Source organism: Giraffa tippelskirchi, chromosome 4 (assembly GCF_054371585.1).
Source record: "Giraffa tippelskirchi isolate mGirTip1 chromosome 4, T2T-mGirTip1v1.2.pri, whole genome shotgun sequence".
In the NCBI taxonomy this organism is placed as follows: Eukaryota; Metazoa; Chordata; class Mammalia; order Artiodactyla; family Giraffidae; genus Giraffa; species Giraffa tippelskirchi.
Window position 1 is genome coordinate 31,920,896 of NC_137278.1, and position 16,786 is coordinate 31,937,681.

General features: G+C 46.2%; 1 protein-coding gene across 7 annotated transcripts in view; it reads right to left on the minus strand.

The window, feature by feature from the left end:
• Positions 1 to 861: 861 nt before the first annotated feature.
• KIF3C (kinesin family member 3C) overlaps positions 862 to 16,786 on the minus strand; it is a 40,796-nt gene continuing 24,871 nt past the window's right edge. For 2 of the 7 annotated variants that reach the window (XR_014082729.1, XR_014082727.1), the window contains 8 exons: positions 16,110 to 16,211; positions 15,361 to 15,483; positions 14,140 to 14,258; positions 13,547 to 13,663; positions 3,860 to 3,968; positions 3,528 to 3,700; positions 3,108 to 3,291; positions 862 to 984 (listed from right to left, as the gene is read on the minus strand). Coding sequence is in view for 4 of the 7 variants with exons in the window: in XM_081592791.1 (XP_081448917.1) it covers positions 3,055 to 3,291; positions 3,524 to 3,700; positions 3,860 to 3,968; positions 13,547 to 13,663; positions 14,140 to 14,258; positions 15,361 to 15,483; positions 16,110 to 16,211 (984 nt within the window). In the remaining 3 variants the exon portion in view is untranslated. Of the gene's footprint in view, positions 3,292 to 3,523; positions 3,701 to 3,859; positions 3,969 to 13,546; positions 13,664 to 14,139; positions 14,259 to 15,360; positions 15,484 to 16,109; positions 16,212 to 16,786 lie in introns of all 7 variants that reach the window. The other 5 variants (XM_081592791.1, XM_081592789.1, XR_014082728.1 and 2 more) reach the window with 4 other exon arrangements.

Sequence of the window (16,786 nt, forward strand, 5' to 3'; positions counted from 1 at the left end):
TAGGGTCACAGAGAGTCAGACACTACTGAAGTGACTTAGCATGATAGCAAATTATTGATACCTAAAAATACCTGACAAATCCCTAAAGCAGCAGAGCCCTGGAACCCCCTTAGATCTCAGGGCTGGAGCCCAGTTCAAAGGAAGGAGGCCCCTTCAGGAAACCATCAGTGTCACCATTTTATATTTTTTTGCTGTGCCACGGGACCTGTGGGATCTTAGTTCCCTGACCAGCGATCAAACCTGGGCCCCACCACTGGACTGCCAGGCAACTCCCTGGGCTTCACGTTTTTTTAGCAGCAACTACTTATTTCCTGTAAGACTGCCACACTACAGGGAGCCAGCAGACAAACTCAGAGGGAGGAAAAGAGGCCCCGGGAAGACAGGGTAAGGAGAAGCTAGTTTTTAATTATTTTAATTCAGTACCCACCATGTGCCAGGCATACCGATGTGCTTTTCCCACATTATTGCCTGTTTTAATCTCTCTTGGCTGATAAACAGAGAAGCAGAAGGGGCAGAGCTGTGAAATGATACTGACAGCTAATGTGGACAGCGTCTAGGCAGTTCTGAAATCTGCTCATAGCTTGAAACTAGCTGGGAGGGGGATGCTAGCCTAGAACACTAACAGCTGCTGCCGTAACTCAGGCACAGGCCTCAGCCCAGAGCCCGAGCCCTGCTCCTTCGGCCCCACTGCTCAGATGGAGCCCCTGTTATGAAGTAGCCAGTGTTCCCAAGTGCTGATCACTCCCGCTGGGCTCCAAATATGCTTGAATCCCTCTTGGAAAAAACCAAGGAAGAGAAAGAAGGGAGACCATAAAAAAGAAATGCAGAAAGAGTCAAGGGCAGAGAAGGCAGGCAACCAACTTTGTAACGATACTCATTCCTTTATTATCGACTGTGTTAATTTGAACAGGGCTGGGGCCTGCAGGCTGCTGGCAGCACTGAGCTGCAGGTGCATTTCAGCTTGCTTGACAGAGAGATCTCATCCTAAGCCAAGGAGACAGAGGGTAGTGTTTTATATATATATTTATATATTACAGATGTCCTGTATCATCAACTGTATAGAGTGAAAAGAACGGGCCACTGCATTGTTAATCGCTGTCCTAAATAAAGACCATAGCAACAGACATGGAAATTTGGTCCTAATCAAGGCCCTTACTTTGTCAACCAAGTGTTGGATACATCAAAAGGAAAAGAAGAGGAGAGACAGAGAGACTGAGATGCAGCCACCCCGGTGGCCCTGTTCCCAGCATATCTTACACGGAGTGTAAAGTGTCCCCTGTGGAGGTAAACACACACACACACACAAACACGCACACACATACACAAAACTGCAGGCAGGAGCTCCTCCTCTGACCACACCTTGGGCCCAGCCCTCTGACTGGGGGTGGGGAAGTTGGGTACATTGTGCTATAAGACTGTGAGGGTCAAGTGAGCAGACACTGCAGAGTCGATATGTCCAAGTGATGAATAAGGTTAACATGTGAGGCTTCATCTACCAACAAGAAAGAGGTCAGTGGGAGAGGCTGCTCAACGCAGGCCTGGAGGTCCCTCTGTGCCCAGGCCACCTGGAAAATTTCTACACGCCACTCCTGTCCTAGCCACAGCCGAATCTCTGATCTGAATCCTGAGTCTCAAACCACCTTCTGGGCTCTGATGAAAAATGTTGTTTCCTTGAAGGACAGGAGCCAGTGGAAAATGAATGGCCCAACCACCTGATGTCATAGTTACAGCAGCAATGATAGCATCATTGAAGTAAACCAAACCACAGCTTGCTCCTCAGGGCAGAAATTGAGCTGTGTGCAAGAAGGGTTCATTTCCTGATGGAAAGAGAATAACCAGGTAGTCACTCCAGGCCGCCACCTCCCACACACCAAATGTCAGGCAGCCCTGTCAGTCTTATGCTTTTCCCCCGTGACTAAACTCCTCATATTCTAGTAACTGGTCGTTCTGCAGTCCCAAACTATGTGTTTTCATTCATGAAAGTCATTGAAAATTAATCTTTCTTTCTGGTAGAAATTTACCGGAGATACCCGGAGACATCTTGGGATGTCACAAAGGGAAGTGAGAGGATTTCCTTAGGGACCAATTTGCACAACGCTGAAGAGTCAGTCTTGTCAACAAAACAGTGCCCAACAAATGTGATTCAGGAACAGGGGTAACGGGCAGAGCTGACAGGTTGTGCCTGGGTCTCCGTCTCCTGTGCTCCATGAGAGGGGAGAAGCATCAGATTCCGGTACCTTTGTTTAACCAGAGGGAGGACACTGATCCTCCCACTAGTAGCGGGGATACAAGCAGCTGCAGGGAATGATGAGGGCTGGAAGCAGCAGCATCTCAAAGATGGAGAGTTGGCCTAATTCCTTGCCGGCCAAAATGACTACTTTGCAGAGGGAACGGAAACAAATGGACGTCCCTTGATGACTGTCCACACTGTCTCCATTACTGTTCCATGTCCCGGAGGTGCCGAGGAGGCAGCAACTGGTCGGTTCACAGTTCCCTTCCCCGAGTTGGGAAGGTGGGCAGGAAGCAGTTCGGGAAGCCTTGAGTTCTTGCCAAAGTTGAAAAGCATGGGCTGTGCGGATGGGGTCACTGGAGTCCTTGTAAGGAGCCCGAGAAGCGGAAAGAGGCTGTTTGAGGCCCGAAAAGCGGAGAGTGGGGCTCTCCCTCCATCCGGAGCACATGCTCAGCATCAGCAGGATGGATGTCTCCTGTCCTCAGCACACATCTTGTATTTCTCTAGTCCCAGAAAGCGCTCAGCAGCTGCTCACCGGCAGCGCAGGAAGAAATGGGAGATTCCAGGACAAGCCAGGTAGAAAAAGATACACATAGGCACCTGCGTCTTTCCTTCTGGGCGCAACTGACCGGAAGGAGAGTGAGGTCTGACTGGGGCAGCGGGGTGGGGTCTAAAGTCAAGAGGAGGAGGAGGCTGGGCAGTGAGCACAGCAGGGTCAGGCGAGGGCTCCTTTCCCACACGAACTGAGTTCCACGAATAAATAACATTAATTAAATAAAGGAGGCTAAGAGCCGGCAGAGGCACGCCTGCCGGGGTCCCCCCCATCAACATACGCACACGCACATGCGCCCACACACGCACACGCACGCACGCACACCGAGCGGCAGCGAGATGAGCCAGGGTTGGCCGCCCCGTCCCTGGGGGTCTGGGCGGGGGGGTACGGGGCAAGCCCGACGGAAGGTTGTCACTCGTGGTCGAGCACTGTCGTGGGGCGCAGAGCAGCAGAGGCGGCCAGCGAGGCGTGTGCGGTGGGAGGTGGAGGCCGCTGAGGACTCTGGCACCTGCAGGGGTGCGGATGAGGTTGGGGGGTTGGGGGTGCAGGAAACAGAGAAAAGTGAGAACTTTTCTTTCCCTCATCGAGTCGCTGTAGGAACTCAGCCCCCGCAGCCCCAATTATCAGTCTCCCTTCACGCCCTTTGGGCACAACCACAACCCTCCTCAACGTCCACCAGCCCCCACCCCCCACTGTGGTTTCCGCACCAAGTCCATTGCCCACTCTGACCGTGACGGTACTGACCAGGATCTGGACTTCCGGACTTTAGATGTGGAAGGTCTTTCCAGAAAGCTGTCCAACCGCATGAGCCTCTCCATGTGTAGTGCACGGGGGTCTTGGTCTTGGTCATGAGAGAATTCCATCTCAAAGACAGCTGGCGGGGACACATCCAACTCCAGAAACATGATGTTCTCAGCCTGTGGTGGGAATATCAGGCCAGAGGTGAGCACTGGTCCTGATGGCCAGCATCTTCTGGGCACTCAGGGAGATAATGGGAGTAGCACGGGTGATGAGGCAGGTAGAGGAGGCAGAGGTTGCAAGCATTCACCCACCCTTTCTATTTCCCAGTTTCTTACCCTGTACCTGGGGTGAGACCCCATTGCCATGGCAACCCGAGCATACTGGCTGATCGGCCTCTTGTAGCCCACTGCAGACGTTGGCCGCTTCTTCATTTGGCTGCTATTGCTGTAGGGAAGAGGCTATATTTTAAATCAATTTCCTCTGAACACAAAAGGAGAGTGATATCATGAAGGATTACATATCATTCAGGTAGTCAGGAGGCCGCACAGACTGCGAGTTCGGAATTTGCTTCTCTTTGCTCTGATACAATCTGACAACTCAAAAGAGTAATAACACAAGAAGACATTTCTTCACTCTTGTTGCTTCAGTTTATTTTCCACAGTGAAAAGGTCTGACTGAAGACTGGAATGAAGAAAGGCAATCCAATCTTATTTTAGCTGTCAGACTCACAGACTGACTCCACATACTACACAAAACCATTAATTAGTGGTTCTGCTTTTCATTTTCTTTCATAGGTTTTAACACAATAAAATGATTAGAAACTCAGGCTTGAAATGCAAGAGTTCCAAAATAGCCAAAACAATCTTGAAAAAGAACATAGGGAGAAGATTCACATTTTTCCAGTTTCAAAACTTATTGGTGGTACTTTAGTCGCTAAATTGTGTCCAACTCTTTTGCAACCCCATGGACTGTAGCCTGCCAGGTTCCTCTGTCCATGGGATTCTCCAGGCAAGAATACTGGAGTAGGCTGTCATTTCCTTCTCCAGGGGATCTTCCTGACCCAGGGATCGAACCCGGGTCTCCTGCATTGCAGGCAGATTCTTTACCAACTGAGCTATAAGGGAAGCCCCTCAAAACTTGTTACAACATTGTAATTCAACTATACATCAATGAAAAAATTAAAAATTTATTACAAAGTTACAGTAATCAAGGCTGTGTGATACTGGCATATGCTATGCTATGCTATGCTATGCTATGCTATGCTAAGTCGCTTCAGTTGTGTCCGACTCTGTGCGACCCCATAGACGGCAGCCCACCAGGCTCCGCCGTCCCCGGGATTCTCCAGGAAAGAGTACTGGAGTGGGTTGCCATTTCCTTCTCCAGTGCATGAAAGGGAAAAGTGAAAGTGAAGTCGCTCAGTTGTGTCCGACTCTTAGCGACCCCATGGACTGTAGCCTACCAGGCTCCTCCGTCCATGGGATTTTCCAGGCAAGAGTACTGGAGTGGGGTGCCATTGCCTTCTCCGTAAGAATCTAGAAATAAACCCTTATGTTGATTACAAGCAACTGATTCTCTGTAAGGGTACCAAGACTATTCAATGGGGCATGAACAGTCTCTTCAGCAAATGGCACAGGTACAGTTGGATAGCCACACACAAAAAAATGAAGTTGGATTCTTCCCTTGTACCATATACAAAAAACTAACTTAAAAATTAATCAGACTTCAATGTAAGTGCTAAACCTATAAGACTCTTAGGTAAAACAAAGGAGTAAATCTTCATGACCTTATAAAATGGGAGAAATTATCTGCAAATCATCCATGCAATACATGAGTTGTATTTAGAATCTATAAATAACTCTTATAAATCAACAATAAAAAGACAAATAATCCAGTTTAAAAATGGACAAAGGATTTGGATAGCCATTTCTCCAAAGAAAATATATAATGGTCAATAAGCACATGAAAAGATCCTCAACACTATTAGTTATTTATGAAAATGCAAATCAAATCCACAGTGAGATACCACTTCATGATATCTCATTGGCTACTAGGATAACTATAATCCTGGAAGACAGATAATAACACATGTTGCTGAAGATACAGAGAAATTGGACCCTCCAGGCATTGTTGGTGGGAAAATAAAATGATGCAGTCTCTGCAAACAGTATAGCAGTTCTTCAAAAAGTTAAACATAGAGTTACCATATGACCTGGTACTTCCATTACTAGAGGTACATAGTCAAGAAAACTGAAAACATATGCCCTACAAAAACTTGTACATGAATGTTCAAAGAAGAATTATTCATAACAGCCAAAAAGTAGAAATAACCCAAATGACTATACATTTATGAAAAATAAACAAAATGTGGAATATCATAGAATGGAATATTATTCAGCAACAAAAAGGAATGAAGGACTGATGCATGCTACAACGTAGAAGAACCCTGAAAACATTTTGCCAAGTGAAAGATAGTAGATATAAAAGAGCACATGTTGTATGATTCCATTTATATGAACTATCTGGAATAGGCAAGTCCATAGAGACAGAAAGTTGATAGACTGATGGTTTTCTAGGGATGGGGACACTGGGGAGCTAATGGGTTTGAGGTTTCTTTTTGGAGTGATGAAAATGTTCTGGAATTAGTGGTGTTGTTATATAACTGTGAATATACTAAAATCCACTGAATAATATACTTTAAAATGGTGAACTTTATGTATGGTTTTATCTCAATAAAGCTATTACTTATGAAACAAACAAAACTCAAGCTTGGCTTTTAAAACATGCATATTCTTTGGCCCAAATTCCCATTCCTAGGAAATCAGAGATGGGGACAAAAATTTTGGGTGTTTGCTGCAATATTATTTACAAGTGCAAACAATTAGAAACAAACCAAATGTGCACCAGAATGGACAAGTTAAATTCAGTCATGCGAAGAAATATTATGCAGTCATATTGTTTTTGGCTTTATGTAGCCATGAAAAGATTTCTACAACATATTAAGTAAAAAAGCAAATAAAAAGATGAAATTTATTTTGATTTTAAAGAAGTGTGTATACATGTGTGGATGCTCAGAAAGAAGTGTGGATATTCAACGAAATGTTAATAGTAATTATCTTTGGATGGTTTTGCAATTTTTCAAATGTATAAGTTTATATCTAATAAGTTATTTAAAATACTCAGAAAAGCACAGAAAATAATATGTTATCTGTTTACCTACCATCCAGTTTTTCTAAATCTTAACATTTTGTCATACTTAACACCAAATCTTTTTTGAGAAGCAAAATGTAGGCACAGTTTTTAAGACTTTCCTTCTCCAGAATTAATCCCTCTCTTGAGTTTAGTGATTATTAATGTCAGGCGTGTTTTTATATTTATTTATATATGTATATATTCATAAACAATATATATAGTATTGTATACCTATTTCTAAATTTTGTACTGTATAGTACAGATACATTTTTTGTGTGCCCAAACATGTCTTTTATATTTATCCATGCTGCTCTAGATTAGATTATTACAGTTTAACTATACTGATTATCTTAAGGTTTCAATATAGCATTTTATGTTTTTTATATATTCTCTTATTGATGGACATCTAGGTTAATTCCTTTTTATCTCTCACTTTCTATTTAACACAGTGCTGTTGAAAAGATTTCTGTATGTATAGGTATCTTTAAGTATATATTCCACAGTTTCTTTGGGGTATATACCCAGGAATGGAATGGTTCCAATGTGCATCTTCAGTTTTACTAGATATTGCCAAAGTGGCTATGTACCTACAAGAAAGTTCCCATTGCTTTATATTCTGGCCAACACATAGTATGTTAGACTTTTTACTCTCAGCAACTTAATGAGTGTGAGGTATTTGATTATTCAAAACAAATAAAAATAGGAAAGAAAACAAGACAGTTATTTCCACTAAAAGATTAACAGGGTTTAGAGTCAGGCAGATCCAAGTTTGAATGTTGGCTCTACCCCTTAGGCTTTGTTACCTTGGGAAGCAGCTTATTATCTCTGAGCTTCAGGTATCTCATCACCATCCTACAAAACTGCGGAGATTAACAAGACAAGCACGTAGCACAGTACACCGCAAGGGCTCAACACATGGCAGCTGTGATGATTATTTATTCTCAGCTCCACTTGCTAATTTCAAACAGCGATACGAACGAGCAATGAAAAAAGCCAAAAGGCAGACAGAAGATAGAAGAGAAGAAACAGGCTGAGTAACTCAGAGATAGGACATTCTGTCCTTGACTAGGAGAACAAGCCGTGCAGGACCTGACAGAACAATGCCAGCCTTCTGCCACAGCAAGTAGTGAAAAACCAGTCTCAGGTTTTATATAAAAGAATGTTGGACTCCACTTGGGGTTTCCACCAACCCCTGTTCATAGATGAAAAGGAAGGAAGGAGGAGGCTGTGGAAGCCCCAGGTTGCTCTGCTGCTGTGGACCCTCTGCGAGGTGGGGAGGTGGCTTTTGGCGGAGAGGAGCAGGAAAATCAGTAAAATAGCAGCTTATCATTTATAAGGTGCATCTCTGCATCTCATTCAAACTTTACAACAACCTCCTGAGGTTCAGATGAAACAGACAAGGAGACTGAGGCTCAGAAAAGCGAGATGCCTTGTGCGCCCAAGGTCATACAACTAGGAAGAGACTGGGAACTGAACCTTCCCAAATACTCCTTTTAGGATGCCACGCTGTCTTTCAGGAGCACACACAGAATTGTCTGGGCCTCAGCGTGCCTTGAAGGCTGCAGGCTCTGGGAACGGGACAAGCGAACAGGGCTGGACGAGCAGAGCCGTGGATCAGTGTGAACTGGCAGCCTGACCCAATAAAGATGCCAGGGCTATTCTGGGTGGCAGGAGGGAAGAAGGGGGTGGGGGAGGGGAGTCTGTAATTGGGACACCAAACTTCCCATCTCCTCTCTCTCTGCCCCAGGCCTACTTTCCATGATTGATCCCTCTGTAGCAAGCAGGTTGTGGCTGACAGCCCAGAATGGAGGCCTGGCTCTGGAGTATCCACCCCTCCCGAAAGAAAGCCACAGCAGTTATCCTGTGCTTAGTAGATCCTCAGAGTTCTCTTAGGACCCTCTCTCTACATAGCTTCTATCACAAGGTTATATATATTCTCCTCTTAATATTAAAAATATCAGTCCCATCTCAGAGGCTGATCCCAATCTCATTGCCAGCTGTCTGCTCACCATACCTTTCTTCTGTTCTGAAAACCAGCAGCCAACATCACAGGGTGTGTTTTATCCTTCCACGTCCTTTACAAGCACCCACCACAGCAAATCTGACTTTTCTCCGTGATCGATCAGGTCCCCCCGTCCCTGTAGGTCAGCTGTCTACCTTGCAGCATCCCTTGGCACATCTGAACTCCCCCTGCCCCCTTCCCACGGCCCCTCCACATGGCTCACCGCCTGCCTGGGAAGGCAAAAACTTCTCCTTGTTTCAGATTCTTTTTCAGTTTTCACAGACCTGGGAACAAATCTAGAGACTCAACCCAGAGCTGAGAATGTTCTGATTGAAGTAAACTTTGCCTCTGTAACAAAACCAGCTTAACCTTCTATCTTTATTCTGTTTAGAGCAAGGAATGCTCTCTCTAAACTTGGAGGCAGCATGATTTAAAAATTAAAATCTAAAACAAAAGCAACAAATCAAACTGTCCTTCTATGGCACTTGTAAGAGATGACAACAAACTGGTTTCTCTGGAGTCCCCTCAATCATCATGTTGGCTTATTGGTATGACAACAACCATTTATGGACCATCTCCTCTGTGCAAGGTAGTGGCCTAGAACAGCCCCCCACCTCACCAACACATACAGACACACGCGTGTTATTTCATTTCAATCTTGACAGTCCTGCAGGGAATTTTGTTTCATTATCCTGACTTTGCAGGTGAAGAAACTTGGGTTCAGAGAAGTCAAGAAACCTTCACAAGGCAGAACAGGGACCAGAATTCCAAATGTTCTACATCCCAAATCCAGTTTCTTTCTACTGCATCATGATACTCTGAAAAGAATCTAAGGTGGCCAGGAATGCAAAGAGCAAAGGGCTAAAGTTACAAATAGAATTTTTGAACTGCAAACCATGGGCTGTAAATACTGCCAAATATACAACCCTTAGAAGACAGTTGTGTATAAATACAATTAAGAATAAAGTCTATTATGAGAAGCCAAACATAAAAGGTCCTACTTGTAAAACTGTGATGGTTGAAGGTGGCTGCCAAGATTTTTTTTTTTCAAAGTAACTTTAACCAAAATTATTTGTGATTGTGGAACAGACCTTACCTGAAGTTACTGTATATCAGAGAGAGACAATGGAGAAAAAAGAAAAAGGGATAGACTTCCAAAATAAGTTGATACGAGTGTGTTTCAAGAGCTCCCTGACAATAACTCCTTGGTTTAGAAAGAAACGCAGGAAAGAGTGTGGGGGTAAATGCCTGCAGCTAGAGAAGGAGAGGAAATGTTTTTTCCAGCAAAAGCTTTCTAGAGGGACAGCATGACTTTTAGGTAATTTCTTTCCAACAGTGCTTTTTTCCTCTCATTTTGAGCAGCCTTCAGTGTCTCATCCCCAGAACACCACAGGCCAAAGTGAAGCAGAATACTCCACAGGTGAATTGAGCAAACGGGACAATGCTTTCATTAGTTAAATATGTTTTGGGACAGAAGAGGTTTTCAGCCCTGATCAAATTATATTGCAAACAGTGGGACCCAGTCCTCCCAGAGAGGCAGCTTGTTCTACAGTCTCAGGCCCCAGAGCTCCCCGAAATGGGGGAAGCTGCATCCAAGGCCCTCTCCTCTCTGGCTGTGAAAGGAGGGGCTTGGGGAACAGATCCAGGCCAGTGACTCTGACACCAGCATGCTACCCTGGGGCTCTCTGTGCTGAGTCATTATCTCACTCGGGAATTCCAATTAGGAGGAAAGTGTTTTTACTTTATTTTAACCACCAACTGCTGCGGAAAAAAAACTGCTTTCATAAAAATCTTCCTAGATCTGTTACTGCCTCTCTGTTGTATTTTTGTGAGTTTTTAAAAGTTCTGAGATAAATATTACTTATTGTAGTTATTAGACAATGGACAGGTGACATTAAAAAAGAAAATAATTTGGAGCAGTAATTCAGAATAGCATGTAGTTGACTAACTGGTATTTATTAATAAGTCTTTTTGAAGTAATTTATTTATTGGAATTTTTTCTTAAAGAAATCTATAATACCTGTTTATATCAATCGTATTTAAGTACAGCGGAGAACGCTGGGATGTCACAATTGCCTTCATACTTTTTACCCTTACCCAGATTATTTTCTACACAAAATATATACTCTGCATTCCAAAGAGGTACATACAGATTCTGTATGAGACAGCATGGTTAAGTTGTGAATATACTTAACTGTAACTTTGAAAAAGCTTGTGAAAGTATTTTTGTTTACAATTTTAATATAAAATTTTATGGGAACACAGTCCATTTGGGATCCAGACAGAAAGCTGCTAATGGAGACATACAAATTCGGGCTGGTGAACAACTGTATGCAGATTTAAGCCAACAGGGTATGTTATGTCGAGATTGATTCTTCCCAAAAAGTTATGGAAATGAAAACACTATAGAGTAAGCTAAAGTAAGCAGCTTTTGAGGAATGAGCCAAATTTTTAGGCTTCCCAATGACAAAGAAAACACTGAATCTTTCTCTCTTTGCCTTACTACGCAGGAGAGGGAATAATTCAACAGTAAGCAAAGATACCGACTGGAGGACTTCTATTTTACAAGCTGTTACTGGTATCTACTCTAAAAATTATTTAACATGTGCTATTTTAAGATAGCTGTTTTAATTTTTTTAAGGCTGTGTATGGATTTTCAGTGTATGCAAACCACTTTATTTTTGCAAAAAAAGAGAGAAGTTATTTTAGAAGTTTTAAAAAATTTTGAAGTTATTTGAGTAAAAAGAAGAAAGTAAACTAAAACAGAATAGAATCAAGAATGGAAATTCATAAACATTAAGCAGAAAGTGTATTTTAGCTTCAGGCAAAGTACCACCATGCTTTGAAGTCTGGATTGTGTGCTTAGGCAGTCAAGTAAAAATTGCAGGGACAATGTTTTGAGAAACGAATAAACTTCTCTGAAGCATGAAATTTCCAAAACTCAAATCAAGATCCCTTTTCAGTTCCAGATTACAGGAAGAGGCATGACAATTAAATGCAATGCACCATCACAGGTGGGCTGGTGTGGGTGGGGAAGAATTGCCTTAATGGATATTATTGAGCTAACTGGCTAAAATTGAATATTGCTTGTTGTGTATTCGTCCGGTGTCAATACAGAATTTCCTGAAGCTGATCACTGTACTGTGGTTATGTAAGAGAATGTCGTTGTTCTTAGGAAATGTGGGTAAAGGGTTGACTGTCTGCAACTTAATCTCAAATTGTTGGGGGCAGGGGATTAATCAAGCAAGATGTGGCAAGATGGTAACAACTGGGGGGTTTTGGTGAAAGACACATGGGAATTCTTTGTATTCTTGATTTTCAAAATTAAAAATTCAAATATAAATCAACTATACCCCAATAAAATTTTTTTTAAATAAAGTTAGCCAGTAAGGAAAAAAAAAACCCAACATGGCTTCTTAGAGCTTCTCTCATCCATCTCTGTCTAATGTAAAGAGATTCCTCTACCTACAAACTTTCAGCTCAAGAACTTTGTAAGCACAAAATAACCTTACAAACCAGAAGCCTCACCAGCATCTTCCTCCAGTAGATGGCAATGAAAGAGTAGTTTCTGAACCCAGCTTCCCAGTAGAATCAGCTGGAGGCTTTGAAAAAACAATTAAAAAAAAAAAAAAGTCCTGGGATCCACCCACAAGACCCCTTACATCAGATTCTCTGAAGCCCAGCTCAGAGGTGATTCTAGATGCAGCCAGGGTGGAGAACGTCTGCAATAAATGATATACGACTACAGGTCTCCACTTAGATTGGAAAGGTGGATTTTAAATCCAGACTGACACCATTGAAAAGTCCTTTACTCATGAACTGGCTGCTTACAAACTTACACATGGGGTATGTATGTCAAGATACATACATACATGGTTCTTCCTAAAGAGTCATGGAGATGAAAACACTGCAGAGTAAGCTAAAGCAAGCAGCTTTTGAGGAATGAGCCAAATTTTTAGGCTTCCCAATGACAAAGAAAACACTGAATCTTTCTCTTTGTCTTACTAGGCTAGGAGATGCAATAATTCAACAGTAAGCAAAGATACTGATTGCAGGACTTGGGCAGGATCAGCCCTTCAGAAAGTAGGCAAATCAAGTAGGCAATCGGATGCTCCAGTGAGGAGTTATGGATCTCTAAAATTAGCTTCCCACTCCAGCTTTGGGGAGAGACTCTTGCCCTAACTTGGTATTAATATTCCTAGGATAGATAAAGAATCGCCAGGGAAGTGCACTGGTGTCCAGCCTCCTGAGCACCCCTGTACACAGATTTTCAACGAAGGGACAGTGGTTCAGCTGGGTGAGGCAGGCACTCGGCTGGGTGTGCCTGTCCAGTCTTGTTCTTCAGGGCCACCAGCAGAGGGAGCTGCACACCCAGCCAATGGATGCAAACTAAGAGCTAGGATGTGGAAACAGGTGGAAATGCTGAATCACCCAGCTGAGTAAGGCTACAAAGACCTCACCTGTCTACCATTTTTTGATCTGATTCTTTTTCTGTTTTCCCCACTGGACTATGAGCTCTGACTGCGTCTTATTGACTTTCTGTCTGCAGAGTCTCCCACAGGGTCCGACACACAGAAAGTGCTTGGCAATATTATCTATTGATGCTGTTTTGGGCATCTGACAAATGAATATTCACCAGACTGGCCAAATGTTAGCCAGCTAGTATTTTCTGGACCAACGAGACACTGTATCTGACGTTCCTTCCTTCACGGAGATCCCTGTATTTGGTCCTGAAAAAACCCATCCTCCATCTCCCCCAAGCGCCTGGCCACCCCCAACCAGGGGTGAGCTTGAGAGTCCCTAGGCCCAGACAGCGGGATGAGAGACTCACGCTCCACTGGGAACAAGGGGCTGAAACTTCCACTGCTCCTCCTCGCAGTCTAGGAAAAGCCGGTTCATGATCTTGTTCTTCTCCTCTGGGGGGATGAAGTTCTCGATGATCAGGTACCTGGGAGCAGGAATGAGGTAGAGATGGGGGTTTGGGGAGTGAGACCACGCAGTATAGGTGAAGGTCGCAAGAGGAGCAGCAAGACACAAAGAGGCAGAGGGAACAGAGAAAATGGAAAAAACCAAAAAGTCGGGGGGGAGGGGGTCCCTAGAGAAACAATAGAGCCTGGAAATCACAGTTTCTCATGCAAAGATTATAGATTCAGGGCCTTAGGAGTTACCTCTGGGCAACACCCAGCATGCACTTTACAAGGTTCATCTAATGCAGGCAAAGGACAGGAAGGAGAAAACAGGAGGTAGAAGATACTCCAATGGGTCCCTCCCCCATCCCTCAGACACCTTCCATTCCTATGGGTCACGGACATGGGTGAGGAGACAGAACTGAAGCCTTCAGGAAAGAGAGGAGCCTGTCAGGGAGAGGCCCTGAGCCCGAGAGATGGCTGTGCGGGCCCCAGCTGGGAAGAGAAGGGGCCCTACTTGAGCTTGAGTTCCCGGGTCTGCTCATTCTGAGCCTCCTCCAGGTCCTGCCGCACGCGGATGTACTCATCGTGCTGGTCCTGGATCTCCGCCTTCACCGCCTGCAGCTTGGCGTAGAGCTGGCGGGGGAAGGTGCAGCTCAGAGGTGGTACGGAGCAGCACCCAACGAGGCTCGACTCCCCCAGCCTGCAGGCTCAGGGTCCACCAGCTCAGTCCAGGATGAGGCCAGGGTCCCCGTGTGAATGTCCTTCCAACCATCGGATCGGGTTATTCTAAGGGCTGCCCCATCCCTCCTACACTGTGACCTGCTGGCCCGCTCACTCTCAGCTGCTGTCCACATCGTGCAACGCTCAAGTTTGATGGGACCTGGGGAACCTTCTGGTCCAACACCCTCTTTTTATAGATGAGGAAACTCAGGCACAGGTTTGCTCAAGGTCACACAAGGTGCAGAAGAGTCTGAATCAGGACCCGAGGATCAGGACTACTGGTCCAGGGCTCAGGGGAGCCTCAGCCAGTTTGGAAGGTGGCCCATCCCACTCCAGCCTCTCCAGCGGCTCTCCAAAGGAGGGGTCTGGGGAGGGCAGCCCTGACCCCCCCTGTCTGTCCCACTCCTAACACACCGCGAGGTGTGGAAACTGGAAACTGCCGCTGGAGCTGGGCCTCTGCCAGGCCTTCTCTGGGGCAGCCACCTCAGCAATCTAAGGGCTTTCCAGGCTCTTCCAGAATCCAGGCTGGAATCTGTGGCTTCCTGCCCTAGGCCCTCAGCTCATGCACATGCCATTCCCTGGCCATGGACCTCACAGGGTCCTGGTGGCCGATACTCTCATCTCTGGAGGGCCTTGTGCTTCCTCTCTGAGCTCTCCCAGGCTCAAGTCTCCACTCCCCTGGCCTGCTCAGTGTCTGACTATCCAAACGGTGACTCACTGGTGACACCACAGGAAAGGGGGAAGTGACCCAGGACCATGAGGGTGGCAACCCTGCAGAGCAGAAGTGAAGGCATTCCCAGCCTCTCTGGCCCCTCCTGAAGCAAGAGAAAAGGTTCTATTCCACCCAGACCCCTGCATCCCCCGGCTCCTCACCCCAGCACCCAGGCAACGTAACTCAAGGGGTCAGCGGTTCAAGCAAAGTGGGGAGGGGTTGCTAAAGCACACCCCCTTCCTCGGGCAGGTGACTGCCAGGCCCTCACACACCCGGACCCGGGGTCCTGTTGTGGCAACTTACCTTCTTGAGTTTCTTGGTTTTGACCTCCACCTCCTGCTGCAGGGACGTGTAGGTGCCTCGGAGCTCCATGGTCTCCTCGTCCCGGAGCATCATCTCTTGCTGCATTTCCCGCTCACGGCGTTTCTAGGCCAGGGTAGGGGACAGGGCTCAGAGGAGCAGCACATACCGGGAAGACCCAAGGGAGCTCTGCCTGTCAGGGAACCTGGCTCCGTCGTAGCCACAGGAGCCAGGAGGGTGCAGAGAGTGTCTCGTGGCCCACGTCCATTGCTCCCACCCCATCCTCAGTGGAAGCCTCTCTGAACCTTCTTCTCAGCTCACAGGGCCATGCTTTTGCAGGCACTGCCCCACGTGGAAGGAGACCCCGCCCCTAACTGCTGGGGCCTTTCAGGGGTGTCGACCACATCCACTGATGCCCAGGTACTGGCTTTTCAACTGTCTCAGCCTCTCCCGTGTAGTATCACAGCTGATGGGTAAGACCAACAAACTGTGGTTCTTGATGCTTTCAGAAACAGCTCTACATTTGGTGAAGAACTCACACCTTTGTGGAAGGTTCAGGACCAGGTGCCCTGTAGAGGCTGACATCATGGAGAGCCAGCACCTGGGCGGGTGGACCCATGGGATGCAGACCGTTAGGTTCTCAGCCCTGTAATTCCAGGGACCCTGAGTTCATGATGACTCACTGCCCTCAGCCCCCCAGACCTAACCTCAAGGCCATGCACTCCCCAGGGATCTGAAGCCCCCAGCCCCACCTGCTCAGCAATCTCCTGCCTCTTTAGTTCGAGCATCTTCTGCTGCTCGTTGGTGTGATCCATGATGTTCCTGCCCCCGATGAGCAGCTTGCTTTCCATGGCCTGCGGACACAAGAGGGGTGAAGAGATGGCTTTTCAAAGGGCCAGAGCAGCCCCAGCTTGGGAGGTTTGGCTTCCCTGCCCTTCCAGGAGGAAACAGAAGATGTGTCCCAGATGGGGGCTCATGACCCTCACCAAGAAGGAAGTTTTCCCCTTCAGCCTCGTGGGCCCCAGCACAAGGCTCCCATTGTCAGCAAGACCACTGGGTGAGACAAGGCAGGGAAGCCCTCAGAGAATACAGGGCACCTGATCTATTTGCTTTGGATACGGATGGAAGGCTGGTTCACCATGCCCAGGGAAGGGAATGCGGGCGGCGATCTAATCCTGGCAACCAGGACCAGCTGGTGTTCAGGAGGCGGGGAGATGCAGGATACAGTCCCTGAGCAGCCTGGCCCTTCAGTTAACTGGCTCCTGACTCAGGAAGGGGGCTCTCATTCAGGCAGCAGGAAAGGGTCTGCTCGTCAGCTGGAAAACAGAAGAAAAGCCATAGGGAGAAGACTCCGCAGCACTGAAGGGCGTTTGGAGATGGCCAGAAAGACTTGAGCTCCACCCACTCACTGCAAGGTCTCAGCCCAATT